The sequence below is a fragment of the Aspergillus welwitschiae genome (genome assembly GCF_003344945.1).
Source record: "Aspergillus welwitschiae strain CBS 139.54b unplaced genomic scaffold BDQ94scaffold_15, whole genome shotgun sequence".
NCBI classification, from domain to species: domain Eukaryota; kingdom Fungi; phylum Ascomycota; class Eurotiomycetes; order Eurotiales; family Aspergillaceae; genus Aspergillus; species Aspergillus welwitschiae.
The window spans coordinates 364,106-378,205 of record NW_020798709.1 but is presented as its reverse complement, the minus strand read 5'-3'; the positions used below and the strand labels follow the sequence as shown (position 1 = coordinate 378,205).

General features: G+C 50.5%; 7 protein-coding genes across 7 annotated transcripts; 4 read left to right on the top strand and 3 right to left on the bottom strand.

The window, feature by feature from the left end:
* Positions 1–187: 187 nt before the first annotated feature.
* On the bottom strand, positions 188–1,669 carry BDQ94DRAFT_143363 (uncharacterized protein). Its single transcript, XM_026766216.1, has 2 exons — positions 1,612–1,669; positions 188–1,548 (listed from the first exon to the last, which is right to left on the bottom strand). Exon 2 carries the CDS (start codon positions 1,082–1,084, stop codon positions 671–673), a length of 414 nt encoding a protein of 137 aa, XP_026626602.1. The 5' UTR covers positions 1,085–1,548; positions 1,612–1,669; the 3' UTR covers positions 188–670.
* A 1,014-nt stretch (positions 1,670–2,683) lies between these two features.
* On the top strand, positions 2,684–4,322 carry BDQ94DRAFT_31123 (putative transcription factor RfeG). Its single transcript, XM_026775464.1, has 3 exons — positions 2,684–3,209; positions 3,326–3,370; positions 3,455–4,322. Exons 1-3 carry the CDS (start codon positions 3,063–3,065, stop codon positions 4,112–4,114), a joined length of 852 nt encoding a protein of 283 aa, XP_026626601.1. The 5' UTR covers positions 2,684–3,062; the 3' UTR covers positions 4,115–4,322.
* A 1,246-nt stretch (positions 4,323–5,568) lies between these two features.
* Positions 5,569–7,294, top strand: BDQ94DRAFT_178611 (uncharacterized protein; the record flags this gene model as incomplete). Its single annotated transcript, XM_026773160.1, has 2 exons — positions 5,569–5,808; positions 5,873–7,294. 2 exons carry the CDS (start codon positions 5,569–5,571, stop codon positions 7,199–7,201), a joined length of 1,569 nt encoding a protein of 522 aa, XP_026626600.1. The 3' UTR covers positions 7,202–7,294.
* A 641-nt stretch (positions 7,295–7,935) lies between these two features.
* On the bottom strand, positions 7,936–8,266 carry BDQ94DRAFT_170186 (NADH:ubiquinone oxidoreductase subunit NDUFA3; the record flags this gene model as incomplete). Its single annotated transcript, XM_026771434.1, has 2 exons — positions 7,936–7,982; positions 8,083–8,266. The coding sequence occupies 2 exons, from the start codon at positions 8,264–8,266 to the stop codon at positions 7,936–7,938; spliced, it is 231 nt and encodes a 76-aa protein (XP_026626599.1).
* Positions 8,267–8,581: 315 nt separating this feature from the next.
* Positions 8,582–10,438, top strand: BDQ94DRAFT_31081 (dolichyl-diphosphooligosaccharide-protein glycotransferase). The gene is made up of 4 exons (XM_026775463.1): positions 8,582–8,835; positions 8,901–9,011; positions 9,076–9,779; positions 9,842–10,438. The coding sequence occupies exons 1-4, from the start codon at positions 8,694–8,696 to the stop codon at positions 10,259–10,261; spliced, it is 1,377 nt and encodes a 458-aa protein (XP_026626598.1). The 5' UTR covers positions 8,582–8,693; the 3' UTR covers positions 10,262–10,438.
* BDQ94DRAFT_31078 (PET191 family protein) lies at positions 10,438–11,067 on the bottom strand. Its single transcript, XM_026775462.1, has 2 exons — positions 10,879–11,067; positions 10,438–10,798 (listed from the first exon to the last, which is right to left on the bottom strand). Exons 1-2 carry the CDS (start codon positions 10,977–10,979, stop codon positions 10,615–10,617), a joined length of 285 nt encoding a protein of 94 aa, XP_026626597.1. The 5' UTR covers positions 10,980–11,067; the 3' UTR covers positions 10,438–10,614.
* Positions 11,068–11,416: 349 nt separating this feature from the next.
* BDQ94DRAFT_143354 (sterol esterase) lies at positions 11,417–13,351 on the top strand. Its single transcript, XM_026766215.1, has 2 exons — positions 11,417–11,667; positions 11,733–13,351. The coding sequence occupies exons 1-2, from the start codon at positions 11,553–11,555 to the stop codon at positions 13,028–13,030; spliced, it is 1,413 nt and encodes a 470-aa protein (XP_026626596.1). The 5' UTR covers positions 11,417–11,552; the 3' UTR covers positions 13,031–13,351.
* Positions 13,352–14,100: the final 749 nt, after the last annotated feature.

Genomic DNA, 14,100 nt, shown 5'->3' with positions numbered 1-14,100 from the left:
CCCCATTCCGCGCTCTAGGCGGAAAGAATGGAAAGTTTTCATTCATGGGTTTGCCCTTCCCAGCCCACTTGAATGGAGGATCGAGGATGATCCTGAAGGAGGAGATGATGGAGTGAGGAGGGTTAACCTTCCTGGGGGGGGGGGGGGGGGGGAAAGTTGAGTGGAGAAGGGGCAAAAGAGAGATGGAAGATTAGTGGCAGGGACACAAACGGGCGGATGAGTGCCCAAAGCCACCACACATTCCTGCCCAACCTGCAGTGTCCACCCCGCGCGCCAATTTGACTGGCTGTGACAAGGACGGGTTCGGCAGCGACAGATCCTTGGGTTCCTTAGCTGCAGATTGAGCGGGAGCACAAAGTACCCAGTCGACTAGTTGTACTTTTCTCCTCTGCGTGAGCGAGCTAGTTGCTACCTTGCAGGTACCAGATGCGACCGATTTGTGAGAGAAAAACCCTTGTCTGGGCTACGGAGGACTCCGTGCCTAGCACTCTACGACTAACGATGGAGTTGGTAGTACATAGTACTTCCGTCGTCGTTTTGTGTGGGTAGTAGGAAGTAGCCGTTCCGTAGCAAGCCTCTTGCTTTGTAGTACTTTGGTTTGATTAGTTACCAGCCCCCTCCATCAAGCCGATCAAGCTGGGGGTGATTCCGTAAGGCAGGCAGCCGCTAACTACTCAATATGTGCAGCAATGAAAAGATATGTGATAGAAAATTGGTAGCAGAAGCCTTGAGGTTGTCGGTTGTGCAGGCGCACAAAGCAATAGCGCCCAGTTTGAATGTAACATCCAACCAATAACTTTGAATGGTTCTTATATACTACTACCCCGTACATCTCCCTGAATGCATTTTGATGCCTCGCAGCAAAGATTTTCGACTGCAGCCTTCTGTCATCACTGTCACCGCATTGAACAACATGGATGCACAGTTCACTATAATTGTGCCGGTACTCCGTCCTCCGCACCACTGGGAATAAATCTCTTTTTTTGTGTGCAGTCGTGGCTGAGTCATCCAAGAGCTGGGCAGACCGACGAGAGCCGGGGGAGCCGTTGAAATAACTGCAAGGTTCCTCTTCTCCGTCGTGCATCCATCTGGTTGGTGGGTGGAAGCAAGCATTACTTGTGCAGGCTGAGAACTAGTAGCTTACTATTGAATGGGAGCATACAATAATGAGGCTATCCAAGCTGCCCGCAATTATAATAATATAATATGATATTTCAGAGTACCGTAGAGCGGCTATCCATGGATCCATAGCCGGATACCCAAACGGGCAGAATTTCTCCGCGGTTCAATCAACCGTGGCTCGTGATTCTTCGGGAATATGTAGAAGTCTAAGTAAACAGGGAATCTTTTAAGTACCCAACTATGGGACTGACTGACCACAATGATGATCATAATGAAGGATAAGAATTAGAGACATCTTGTAATAACAAGATGAGGCGGAGTTCATGTTATTGTTACTGGTTACTGCTCTTCACTACTCAACTACTTAGTTAAATGTCGGTAGAAAATAATAATAATACTATTAACTGACTCATTTCCCTCCATTAACTAAATGTGATTTTAATATTCAGAGATATGATCAAAATGGAAAATAGAAAAAGATTATCTCACCAGTTCGCCGCCCTAATGGGGGATCCTCGAACGCCATCCGCATCATCATCACCCATGGTCAGCGTCAGCATCCCCCCCCCCAGCTGCATCAGCAATAAGACCATCCATCTGCTTGAGCAATAGTATTCACAATCAAGCCGCACGGGTAGGGGCAGGAAAATCGTCTGCAACCTCGCCTTCCATGACCCCGGCGGCTACGCCTCATTAGTCGATGCAAGTTTCTAGTGGGAGTCATCGCGCGCTCATCGTGCTGCCGGGGAGGGTCTAATCGTCGGGTTGGGTGGAGTCAGTCGTGGCACCAGACATGGCCAGGCAGCCCAAAGATGGCCCAACAGCCCAATCATCCCAATCATCTCCTCGGCCAGCTTCACCATCCCGAAACCCACTGGCTGCCCGCCCCCCTCCTCTCTTAGTAGTCGTCTTCTCTCTGCCTCCTCTCCTGTGTCTTGTCATTCATTAGATACACAGTAACTTACTAGACTAGTTAGTCGCTGCTCCTCTTTCGCCGCCCGCCCTGCAGGTTTCTTGCCCTCTTATCTTTTTTTCCCTCCCCGGCTGTCTCATTTTTTTCCCTTTTCTCTCTTCTTCCCCCCCTTCACTTTTCGCCGCCGTAACCTCCCATACAAACCTTCTTCCTCCCGTCCCCTCCACCCCCCCGACTCCGAAACCTCTTTCTTTCCTCATTCCTCCCATCTCTCTCTCCCCTTCCTTCACTCACTCCCTCCCTCCTTCCCTCTCTTCCCCTCTGGCTTGGTTATTCCCTGCCAGTTGGAAAGGTAATAGAGTCTGTGTCCGGGAGTGTTGAAGTGAACAACGAAACCCATCCACTGTTCCAAAGAACCGGAGATTCCATCCAGGAGAAGAATAAAGGCCTTTTTTCTCCCTCATCTCCCTCATCTCTGATTCACCTGAGATTATTCTCCAAATTTTTCCGAAGTTCACATTCACACGTTGAACTCTCGTCTCTTCCTCACCTGCCGGACCTATTGAAGGACGTTACTGTCTCTTTCGTTTGCGACTTGCTTAATGCTGGAAGTGACTTATATACCCTGCATCCATCCTTGACAACCACCGTGGACAAGACACGCTCTCGCCGGGATTTGTTTCTTTTATTCTCTCGGAGCAAGAGCCATATAACCAACCCTGGGATTCCACCTCTTCTCTAAGTCGCCTTTCGTGTTCTGCATGTGTGCTTGTGTCAACCAAAAGTCGGATTAGCCTTATTTCTCAGCCTTGGAGTTTCCGGACGCTGTCTCATAGAACTGTACTTCGTGCTGTTTCTTCTTCCCCTCAATCAACCCCCCTCTTCCCAAAGAGACCACCTGCAACCACTTTCCTCTGGACCCGTCGGCTCTTCCTGAATTTCCCGGACCTCATTTGGCCATTTGGACCCGTTGCCTATAATAACATTAATTACTGGAGACCGTATCCTGGAACAAACAAAAACAAAAATGACTGGCCGTCTTGGATATGAGGGGCGCCCGGAGCGTCAGAACGAATACTTCATTCCTGGCGATGGTATCAGCCGGGAGGTGATCCAAGCAGACATTTGCCGTTACCTTGGAAATGATGCGCTCGTAAGACCCGGAAACCACAATGTCTGTGCCCCGCTGCTTTTCCTATGCAATTCTCTAAAATGATACGAACAATCACGCGAACATATGGGCGGAATATGCCTTCTGGCTGAATCAGTTACTGACTAGATGGGAAACAGGGTCGTCAGGGTTATTTCATTCGCGCCTACCGGAATCTCACCTCTGTATGTTGATTTTTTATTCCGTGGTGTTTCCCTAGGCGAAAAAAAAAAGAAAATGTCCGACTAACGAATGGCCGTGTGCTGCAGGAAATGATTGCTGACCTCAAGAAAGACTCGGCTCGGTGGGAGGCCGATGTTCTACGTCGGGCTGACCAGGGCTATCCCAGAGGTAGCTACCAACAAGAATTAAACTATTCCCAGGCACCCAGCATGCCCCCGGCGTCCTACCAAGTATCTGCCGTTCATGAAGGACGTCAGCAGGGAGGGCCATCCCCTCCGCCTGCCTACTCAGCACCTCCTCCGACTCAGCCATTCGTGGTGGATCCATATGCACAATCGTACCAGGCGACCCAGAGTCCCCCGTACCCACCTGCATCAACTTACACCGGCCCAAACCATTCACCCTATGGATCTGCCCCGAACCCCTACCCTAGTGGTCAGATCCCCTACACTACTTCCAGCCAACCTCCGGTGACTGCGGAGATGCACCCGTCGTCATACACGTATGGCCCTGGCTATGTTTATGAGAATGGAAGGAGCAATGCCCCCAGGTATCCCGGGCCTGGCTATGAAACCGAACAGGACTATTCTCCAGTTACCACCGGGATCCCTTACCCTACTACCACAGCCCCGGACCCTCGGATAGGAATGGATCCCAGATACACTCCTGAGGCATCATACCCCCCGGCAGACCGCAATAGGCCACAACCAGCCAGAGGCGGGGAAGCCCCTCGCCGGACTAGGTAAAGAAAGTCAATGTTTGCTTTCTACGGGCATATATACTATGAGCCTTTTTTGTCCTTAACAATCTATATTGTACCTGGGATCTTGCAGATATATTCATACTTCTGCTTATCCTCAGAGCCCTAAAGGACCAATCTTCCTTTCTTTGCGTATAGGAACATGAGACCGGAAGGAAAAGCGTGCATCATCATTTGTCGGAAGCAATTTGCAACTACCGGAGCCACATCCTAGGACCATCGGATATTATTTCTCCTGGACACCCATCCATCTTATCTCTGATATACTCTTGACATTCCACCCAACGTCCATGGAGACGTTGCCTCGCGCTCTTGGCTGGCCTGGTTATCGCTCCATTGCGCGAGGCACACGGCCGTCTTTTTCTTTGGTGTAAAGCTTGGTCGACCCAAGCTATAACGTGATGGATTTACGAGGAGGCATTTTGGCTTTGTCTGTTGTAATTCCAGCCATTGCTGTGCTTTGTCTGTCTTCTGCCTTGCTGGGTTTTGGTTTCCATTGTCTGGTTATTTTGTGGTGTATTGGTCGTGGAATCCTCATGCGTTTGTGCCACAGTCTTCATTCTTCGATCGGTGTTTTTCGACCATCTCCTACATGTTCAGTCCGATGGAGCGCCAACTGATTTCAGGAAAATATCAGCCGGGGGCTTTTGATGACATACAGTGATGCTGTTCACGAGCTATATGTAGATATGAGCATATACGGCGTTATTTTTTTGTGGTTCGCTGGTTCTTCTATGGTTATCGCATTGACCTATGGGTTTAATAATCGACTTACAAAGTCAAGCCTGTGTGTTATCTTGTACTTGACCCCTTGCCTGCTCCCACCTTAAGCACTGTTCAATTGCAAGTGGCTGTCTGCATGCCTTGGCATTCTGGATCCTATGCACAGAAAGCTAATTGATGTAAATCATAGAATATCACTTGCTGAAGCAGCGCGACTCCAATATTTGCCGTATCTGCTTGTAATGATGCTTTCACGTTATCTTAGTTGCCTTCAGCACATTGTGCAGCCCGATACAATACGTGGGAACGGATTGCGTATTCGTATCAGCTGCGACGGCATGCGGTGTGAATGGCCCTTTCCTTGTATACAACTTTTGTATACAACTTCTACCACAGAAGCCAACCTCACCAACTGTCCTTTGTTCCAGTTTGTGCCAGTGATTGCTGATCGTAACACGCACCGAATTTGGGCCCCTGTTACTTGATTCACCATATAACACTTGACTATTGTATAACAGAGATCCGGACTGGTATATTGTGAAGCACCGAACAAGTCCAAGGCAACGATGCAATCAGTCACTTCTATTCTCTCGGCGTCGTTCACAAGGCCACCTCGCTATAAAATGCTCATGATTTCCATCCTGCACCTTTTCAGAGACTGCTTCTCGCACTGCTTTGGCGACAAGTTCCTGATCATCATCATCAGTTACATCCAAAATGCCGGTCTTGGACTTTCCGAACTACGTTGATGGCGACGTCAAGCTCACCATCCACCCGGATGTGTACCGTTTGCATTTAAACGTACTCTCCACACACTCCAAAGTTCTGAGGAGCCTGCTAGGGCCGCCGAACGAGATTAACCCACTACAACACATCCAGGGTATGGACCATCAAGGCGCCTATAATCTGAATCTTATCGGCGAAGCTGCCCATAAATTTGGGGTCTTCCAGCTCCAGGCAAGTAGACTCCTTACGATCAGAGAATATCTGTGTCGGCTGGGTTTCTAACGAGCACTTCCAGGTCCCGCAGCAATTCACGAGCGAAGCCAGAGGCTTTCGGGCTGTGGACTACATCCCAGTCTGGCCTGTGAGAACCCGGAGATGCTGGGAGAACATTTTCAAGATGTTCTATCTCTTACCTCCTTTTCTGCATGATGACGGCCCTACCAGAAACATTCTGGATAACAGTTGGAGAGTTGTTGAGCTGGCGACAGACATTGAAGCAGATGATTTCATTTTACCTCTTCTCGGCGCAGCACTTGAGGGGTATGGCCAAGAGCTCTATCGTTGCATATCCGATGATCCCATCGGCTGGGTGAACCTGGGACTGAGAATTAAATCAGTCATAGTTTATCAAGAGTCAGTCATCCACATCGTCGGCCGCTGGCACTATTTAACGGATGAGGGCCACGCCTTGCTCTCTGATCCGATCCGTGAAATTTGCCAGAGAAAGTACAGAGATCTGCAGTTTGATAAGCAGATGACCGACACAAGCATCCTCAACCATCCCGTCGATGATCCACAGAATAGAGATGTCTACACCTGGATGGCTAAGGCTTTCTATCGGCAGTGGCTATGCAATTCCATAGCTGATCATAAGACATATCGTTCTTTGGATGGCGGAGCGGCGTTCTACCGCGCCATCAATGCTGGCGGTAATGCCTACCTCCAGGTGGTCGACCTTGAGGCCCACCTCGTCTTGCTGCCCATTGAACAAGACGAGGTTGCAGTTATGGAACACCGGCTCGGTCAAATAAAGGACGCCGTAAAACATCTTGTTGCATATCTGCTTGAAAATCGATCGCGGTTCAACCCTGGAGTGTGGGGAGAATTACACTATCTGACATGCTGCGAAGTTACGCAGCGGGATATTCCTTGGCTGACAGATAGGGCTGCACAGGAAGAGGTAGCTCTTCTGCAGACCATGAACAATGCTTTGCCGGCATTATACATGGATAATCTCCAATTTGAGAACCGAAACGTCCAGACGTCTCAAATTATCCCCCCGATAGTTACCGAGCGTCCCTTGCCTTCATATTCTACAAAATCCCCCGAAGGGTATCATGATTGCACCCCTACTCAGGCCCGGAGTGACGTGACCTCGGTCGTCCATGAACCAGACCTGTCCGACGACATTTCAGTGAACAGCTTCATCAGCCCGCCTCTGTGGGATGAAGACGATTCGACGGCGCATACAGAGTCCGAATTACCAGCGGTCCCAGCCGTCGAATCACTGACCGCGGGATGTCCCCAGAATTGGGATGAAGGAGATAATGGGTTGGTTACTTATCCGAGCCCTATCTTCATGCAGTCTCCTGACGATGTTAAAGGCCACAGAGATGATACTTAGCATCATGGCTGACCGGTATGGCTTTTGCTTATTGTGTACACTAGTCTGTATTTTTTAGTCTGTACTTCAATTCTGTCTTGTCTGTTTCGGTTTCCTTGTTTTACTACTACTTCGGTCTCCTTGTTTGACTATGTTCGGTTTCATGTTTCAATTTACCATCATGTTCGGTTTTATGTTCGGTTTCTCAATTTCGGGGGTTTATTTTCTTCCTGTATCCTGTACTTCAGATTCAGTGGTTTCTTAGGGCGCAGTAATGTTTCTGTCGACGCAGGATTCCACTGGCCATCACACATCTATTTCGTGATCATTCCTCTTTACCACAAAAACCACACTCTAGATACCAGCACAAACACATATGAATAAAAAAAAGATGAAATTATATGAACTCCGCTCTGTAACCATTTTCACATACAATAAATACACACACACATCTCATACCCCACCTACATCACCTTACCCCTCCCTACCAAAAGCACAAGGGTATAAACATGCCCGTCAGGGAGAAGGCGGAGGGCGCATGTACGTAGGAAAAAGATACCCAGAATCCAGATCAAGACTACCTCCGGACAAGCGAGGCCCGCCGATACTTGCTCGTTGATTGACAGCCTCCCTTTCTTCTATTCTATCGGCGCCGGAGTCACACTTTGCCCATCATTCAATGTAGAGCTAGTCGTCGGTCACGCCAGTCCGTCCACCCTATCCTTTCCATATCGTTATATCCCGGGTGAGGTGATTTACTCGTCATCGTAACCCTTGGGGAATGTGCGGGGACCGGAGGGGACTATTAATCGCGAGGCGCGAGAACATTAGTATACACTGCTTCCCAAGACAAAGCAATTCCAAATCGATTGAAGACAATTGGAAAGCGGGCAGCAACATACTGGGATAAGACATGGGGATAGTCTCCGGGTCAACGTCACCCAAGGCACGTCTGAGCGGGGGCAATCCGACGAGGGCAACGGGGCCCATGGAGCCGATAATAAGGGAGTAGAAGATAGCGGGACGTTCGTGAGAAGCCCAGCGGAGGTAGCGGAGAGGCGTGGACCAGAATTGAGGCGTCGACATTGTTAAGGATTTTCCGTTGCGGAGATGTTCGGGAGGGAGGCGTTAAAGGAAACCGGTAGCGGAATAGACAATTTTTCAATCTGCGGGAAAAATTCTCCAGGGCAATTGAAACCGGGAATTGATTGAACCTGCGGAGAGGTAGGGGCGATTGAGGTCGGGGTAAACCAGGCGGATTGCGACGGGCGAGGGGAAACGATCGATGGAGGTTGATTGAAGGTGACGAAAGCCGCCAAAAGTGGATTTGCCGGGTCTTGGCGTTCGGTCCAAACACGTCGCCCGTTTGGGAGTGTCTACGTATGTACTACTACTTCCTCTTCTTTCTGGACGAGCTCTCCTCGAACGACAAAACTTCATTCTTTTGTGGTTTGCTCGCCGGATTTTGTTTCTCATTTCGCTCCTCCGCTGTGCGGAAATTTGCCAACTCAAGATGCGGTGGTCTCTTTCCCTCTTTCTGTTTGGCTTCTTGGCTGTTGTACATGCGCTCAGTAGTTCGGGGAACCGCCTGCTGGTTGTTTTGGAAGATGGATCGGAGAAGGATCTGTACTCTACGTTTTGGAGTGATCTAGAGGGTATGAACTTTCATTTGGACGTTGGAAGATGCAGATTGGAGGTGTGCTGATGATATATGCAATAGCTCGCGGTTATGACCTCGTCTTTGAATCTCCCAAGAGTGACAAGCTTTCCCTCTTCGATCTGGGCGAGAGGGCTTACGACCACCTTCTTCTCCTGCCTCCTAGGTCCAAAGGTTAGCGGCGACTTTCAGGATTAGAATGTTAGCTACAAGGACATGCAATTGACCGTGTGACCAGGATTTGGACCTTCTTTGAGCCCCAAGAACATCGTCGACTTTATGAACAAGGACGGTAACGTCCTCCTCGCGCTCTCGGGCAAGTCCACCACTCCCAGCGCCGTCAGCTCGCTGCTTCTGGAACTCGATCTTCACCTGGCTACCGACCGTTCGTCTGTCGTTGTCGACCACTTCAACTACGATACCCTGTCCGCGGCCGAAAAGCACGATGTCCTTCTCCTCCAGCGCCCCGGCCCATTGAGACCCGATACCAAGGCTTTCTTCGACGGGGAGGGTGTCCTGGCTTTGCCGAGGGCCGCTCCTCACACGCTCGGCGACCACGCTCTCATTGCGCCTATCCTACGCGCTCCTGCGACTGCCTACAGCTACAACCCTAAGGAAGACTTGTCTGCGGGAGAGGATGTCTGGGCCACCGGCTCTCAGCTGGCTCTCGTCTCCGCCATGCAGACCCGTGCATCCTCTCGCTTCACCCTGCTCGGCTCCGTCGAGAGTCTCCAGGACAAGTGGTTCTCCGCGACCGTCAAGGCGCCCGGCAACGGAAAGGAGACCGGCACGGCCAACCAGGAATTCGCCAAGCAGTTGACTGCCTGGACCTTCAAGGAGACCGGTGTCCTTAAGGTTGGCAAGATCGAGCACCACCTGGCTAAGGACGACCTTACTGCCGAGGACCTCAACCCCACGATCTACCGCATCAAGAACGAGACCGTATGTGCCCACTAACTCATCCGCAACCTAGCCGCCAAACCCCTGCTGACGTGTCCCTATAGGTTTTCAGCATTGAGATCTCCGAGTACAGCCACGACCGGTACATTCCTTTCGAGGTGCCCGCCAACGATGCCCTGCAGCTCGAGTTCACCATGCTCTCTCCCTTCCACCGCCTGAAGCTGGAGCCTACCGCCCGCACCGAGAACAGCACCATTTACAGCACGCAATTTACCGTCCCTGACCAGCACGGTATCTTCTCCTTCCGGGTCAACTACAAGCGCCCGTTCCTCACCAACATTGAGGAAAAGCACGAGGTGACTGTCCGCCACTTCGCCCACAACGAGTACCCCCGCAGCTGGAAGATCAGCGGAGGATGGGTCTGGATCGCTGGCCTGTGGTCTGTGATCGGCGGGTTCCTGGCCTTTGTGTTCGTGTGGCTCTACTCGGAGCCCGCCTCGGCCAAGGTCAAGAAGACCCAGTAAAGTAATGTATCATTTGAAAGATCAGTAAATGAAATCTGCTGCACAATGCACGCTTTGAGAACGACGATGCGAATTGTAGAATGCCCAAGTCAGTCTGCGTGGTCAGACGAGACCCATCCATTGCATATGTACAATCTAGTAGTATAATATGGTGTAAATCCCCATAACCTGATAATCATACACACTATCAGGGCTTGGGTACATGAGTGAAGTAGTCCCAACAATCAATCAATCATCCAAACTCCAAGCCAAATGCCAGCGAAAACAACAAAAGCACAACATGATGTTACAGTGCACTAGGGAAACCAATCTGTGTCACCATCACTCAGGACACCAGATATAACGAAACCCCCTCACAGACCACGAGTCTTCTCCGGATCCATCTGCACCTCATCACCGCTAATTTCCTTGACCGTCTCAAACGCCGGCTTGCCCGCATATAGCTGCTGGGACGAGCTGGAGCCGCCGCCTTCCGTCGTCGATACCGAGATAGGCTGGTTTCCGCGGAACCGCTTGCGCATATCGATCAGGCCGCGTCTATAGAAGGACGAACAGTTAGATAACCCTGATGACTGGCGGTGATTTGTTTTCCAAGAAGGTAGCGGCTCTTTACTCACTTGCACTCGCTGAATCCCTTCCGCAATTGCTGGCATCGCATGGGAAGCTCGTCGACGTACGGCTCACTCAGACATTCGCGGGGCGAGCGCCGTTGCACCATGATGCAGTCTGATTCTTGGAGACATTGGGCCAGAGCATTTCCTGTTCATTCGGGTGAGATCGGTTAGAGAGTGTGGAGCTGAAGCTGAAGTTGGGGACAATGAGGTGGTGATCTCCGTTCGGGGATACGTCGAGTATCCAAGCCGCAATTTAAGAGTATGGTAAAGGATATAAGGGTCAAACGTACTGATCTCTTGGCAGGAACTCGGCATTTTGGCGAACAACAATGGCCGAATTGCTCAGCCAACTGACAAGCAGGAACAATACCGGTCTGCGGCGACGGACATCTGGAGATAATTTGTCTGATCGGAAAACAAACTCAACCAACGGGCCTTGCCCCGGATTAGGTAAGCCATCACATGAAGAAGGCCCCCATGACGTCTGGGGGGATCCTGACTTGCTGCTTGTTCCGCTTGATTTATCCTCTTCCCCTAGTCATGCGGTCTTGGGTCTTTGAAGCATTGCTTCGGCGCATTATGGTTCACTACTACTACTGCAGGTGATAACTAATTTAGTTGGTTGATTTGCGAATTGTCCATCCCTTTTCGATAATAGGAGGTTTGGTCTTATCGTCATGGCGCGCGTTCCCGTCATTGGACGGCTGTTTTGGTTCGAGTATTTGGCCCTTTTCGGGTCGCTGATTTTGGTGTTGCTGGAATGGGTTATACATATTATCACGTTCTGTCTGCGTAAGTAGTGTGTTCATTCTCTGGAATTGTGGTCTATGTCGAGGGGCGAGAGCTAACTGGCGCAGCTGAACCTGTTATTAAGTTCTGTTACGATCGATCCAAGACTATCTTCAACGCCTTCATTCCTCCCGATGACCCGGCTAAGCGCGGTAAAGAAGAGAAAGTTGCTGCGTCGGTTGCTCTGGCGTCGGACTTCACGGATATATGCGCGCTGTTCGGATATGAGGCGGAGGAACATATTGTCCAGACAGGGGATGGCTATCTGCTTGGTCTGCACCGACTGCCCTATCGGAAGGGAGAGGAGGGGAGGAAGGTCAACCAGGGCGAAGGGAGTATCAAGAAGAAGGTCGTCTATCTCCACCATGGTCTCATGATGTGCAGCGAAGTCTGGATCTGTCTGTCGGAGGAGCAGCGATGCCTTCCGTTTCAATTAGTCGAAAGGGGCTATGACGTGTGGTTGGGGAACAATAGAGGAAACAAGTACTCGAAGAAGTCCGTCAAGCATTCGCCCCTGTCGAACGAGTTCTGGGACTTTTCGATCGATCAGTTCTCGTTCCATGATATCCCAGACAGCATCAAGTATATCCTGGAAGTGACAGGGCAGCCCTCCCTGTCATACGTGGGGTTCTCGCAGGGAACAGCGCAGGCATTTGCGACGCTGTCCATTCATCCTTTGTTGAATCAGAAGATCGATGTCTTTGTGGCTCTCGCGCCGGCAATGGCTCCGACAGGTCTTCCAAATCATCTCGTGGACTCGCTCATGAAGGCTTCGCCGAACTTCCTGTTTCTGCTGTTTGGCAGACGCAGCATCCTTAGCTCGACGACGATGTGGCAGACAATTCTCTACCCGCCTATCTTTGTTTGGATCATCGACACGTCACTTCGCGGCCTGTTCAATTGGAGGTGCAAGAACATCAGCCGCTGGCAGAAGCTGGCAGGGTACCTGCATCTGTTTTCCTTCACTAGCACCAAGTCGGTCGTCCATTGGTTCCAGATTATTCGGCACCGGAATTTCCAGTTCTACGATGACGAAATTCATGCCCCGCTCAGTATTGTGGCCAGTGAGCGATTTTACAAGCCGGTCAAGTACCCGACTAAGAACATCAAGACGCCCATTGTCCTGTTGTATGGCGGTAGCGATAGTCTCGTTGATATCAACGTGATGTTGTCCGAGCTCCCTCGCGGGACCGTGGCGAAGGAAATCCCGCAGTATGAGCATTTAGATTTCTTGTGGGCGCGTGATGTGGACCAATTGGTATTCAGCCATGTCTTCGAAGCGCTGGAGCGGTACAGCTCGGAAAATCAGAAAGGGGCATTGATGGAGAAGGTTAATGGTGCCGTGGGCACATATGTACCGACATAAAGTACGAGGTCCGCACCAATGAAGACACGCATAATCTTAGAGGAGATCCATACCCACCTTCGCCAAATGTGACAGCTTGCGTGTTTTGACTCGCGAGTCTGACTGCCTCAGAGCAGATCGCGATACGAGAGACAAAGGTCATTGTTCGCCTTACTTTGTATAATTGTTTGCCTATAAAGATGTTTGTTAAGCCTTGATTGTTTCTGTACAGCATACACTATATCACAGTCTAATATAACCTCAACACCCCCAATCACCTCGCCAACACCATGCGAAGCAACGCAGACCGGATGCCTTGAAGCTGACAGACCTCCAATGGCCTTCATCGGTACTTCAATACTACTTCGTTGCCTAGATAGATCCATGAGAGATCGGCTCCTGACCCCTTCAGTGACATACGTCATATGTATCGACCGGCAGCGCTTTTCTTCAGATCCATATGCAGGGAGATGGTCCCAGTGTCGGGTCTGGTCTTGTTCTTCCCGTCCCCGACGCCTCACATCCACATGTGATGCATAGACCAACGCGTCCCCATCACATCTGCACTTTTCGCAACCAAGCACGACTCAAACCAATGTTTGTGCAGCCCAACCCCCCAGGAAATATCTATGCCAATGTGACACATCAGCTTGGCTCTCAATCATACTGATACAACCACCAAGTACCATGTCCCCCCTTCCCCCCCGGTCAGGTGGTTATGGGATGGCGATGGTCTGATGCCCTAGCGCACCATCAATGCGCGTGCACATCGGTCCAATATAGATTACAGATTATAATAAATTAATGATAGGCACACAACAGCCAACCTCCCGGAAGTTGGGGACCGGAGGTCCGGTGCGGTGGTCCGTACTTTTTGTCTGCCGTGGCCTCACACGATTTAGGATTTATCAACCCAGTCTACCAAGTGGTCCTAAGGCTACTTAGTGCTGATGAGCAGCAAATGTGCTTCCCGCTTAGTCTCGGGGTTGATTCCGTCCCTGGCAGACTAAAGTTGGGTTGGGTTGAGTTGGCGTCGGAATCTGCTTCCGGTTCCTGGAATCGGGCACATCCCGATGTCCTTTTGGATTATT

Bases quoted from the DNA above. Each gene is read 5' to 3' on its own strand.
- BDQ94DRAFT_143363 (XM_026766216.1), bottom strand. From the start codon at position 1,084: ATGCACGACGGAGAAGAGGAACCTTGCAGTTATTTCAACGGCTCCCCC.
- BDQ94DRAFT_31123 (XM_026775464.1), top strand. From the start codon at position 3,063: ATGACTGGCCGTCTTGGATATGAGGGGCGCCCGGAGCGTCAGAACGAA. The intron at 3,210-3,325 runs GTCTGTGCCCCG...GATGGGAAACAG, and splicing joins TAAGACCCGGAAACCACAAT to GGTCGTCAGGGTTATTTCAT. The intron at 3,371-3,454 runs GTATGTTGATTT...CGTGTGCTGCAG, and splicing joins CCTACCGGAATCTCACCTCT to GAAATGATTGCTGACCTCAA.
- BDQ94DRAFT_31081 (XM_026775463.1), top strand. From the start codon at position 8,694: ATGCGGTGGTCTCTTTCCCTCTTTCTGTTTGGCTTCTTGGCTGTTGTA. The intron at 8,836-8,900 runs GTATGAACTTTC...TATATGCAATAG, and splicing joins GTTTTGGAGTGATCTAGAGG to CTCGCGGTTATGACCTCGTC. The intron at 9,012-9,075 runs GTTAGCGGCGAC...CCGTGTGACCAG, and splicing joins CCTGCCTCCTAGGTCCAAAG to GATTTGGACCTTCTTTGAGC.
- BDQ94DRAFT_31078 (XM_026775462.1), bottom strand. From the start codon at position 10,979: ATGGTGCAACGGCGCTCGCCCCGCGAATGTCTGAGTGAGCCGTACGTC. The intron at 10,799-10,878 runs GTGAGTAAAGAG...GTCCTTCTATAG, and splicing joins AAGGGATTCAGCGAGTGCAA to ACGCGGCCTGATCGATATGC.
- BDQ94DRAFT_143354 (XM_026766215.1), top strand. From the start codon at position 11,553: ATGGCGCGCGTTCCCGTCATTGGACGGCTGTTTTGGTTCGAGTATTTG. The intron at 11,668-11,732 runs GTAAGTAGTGTG...TAACTGGCGCAG, and splicing joins TATTATCACGTTCTGTCTGC to CTGAACCTGTTATTAAGTTC.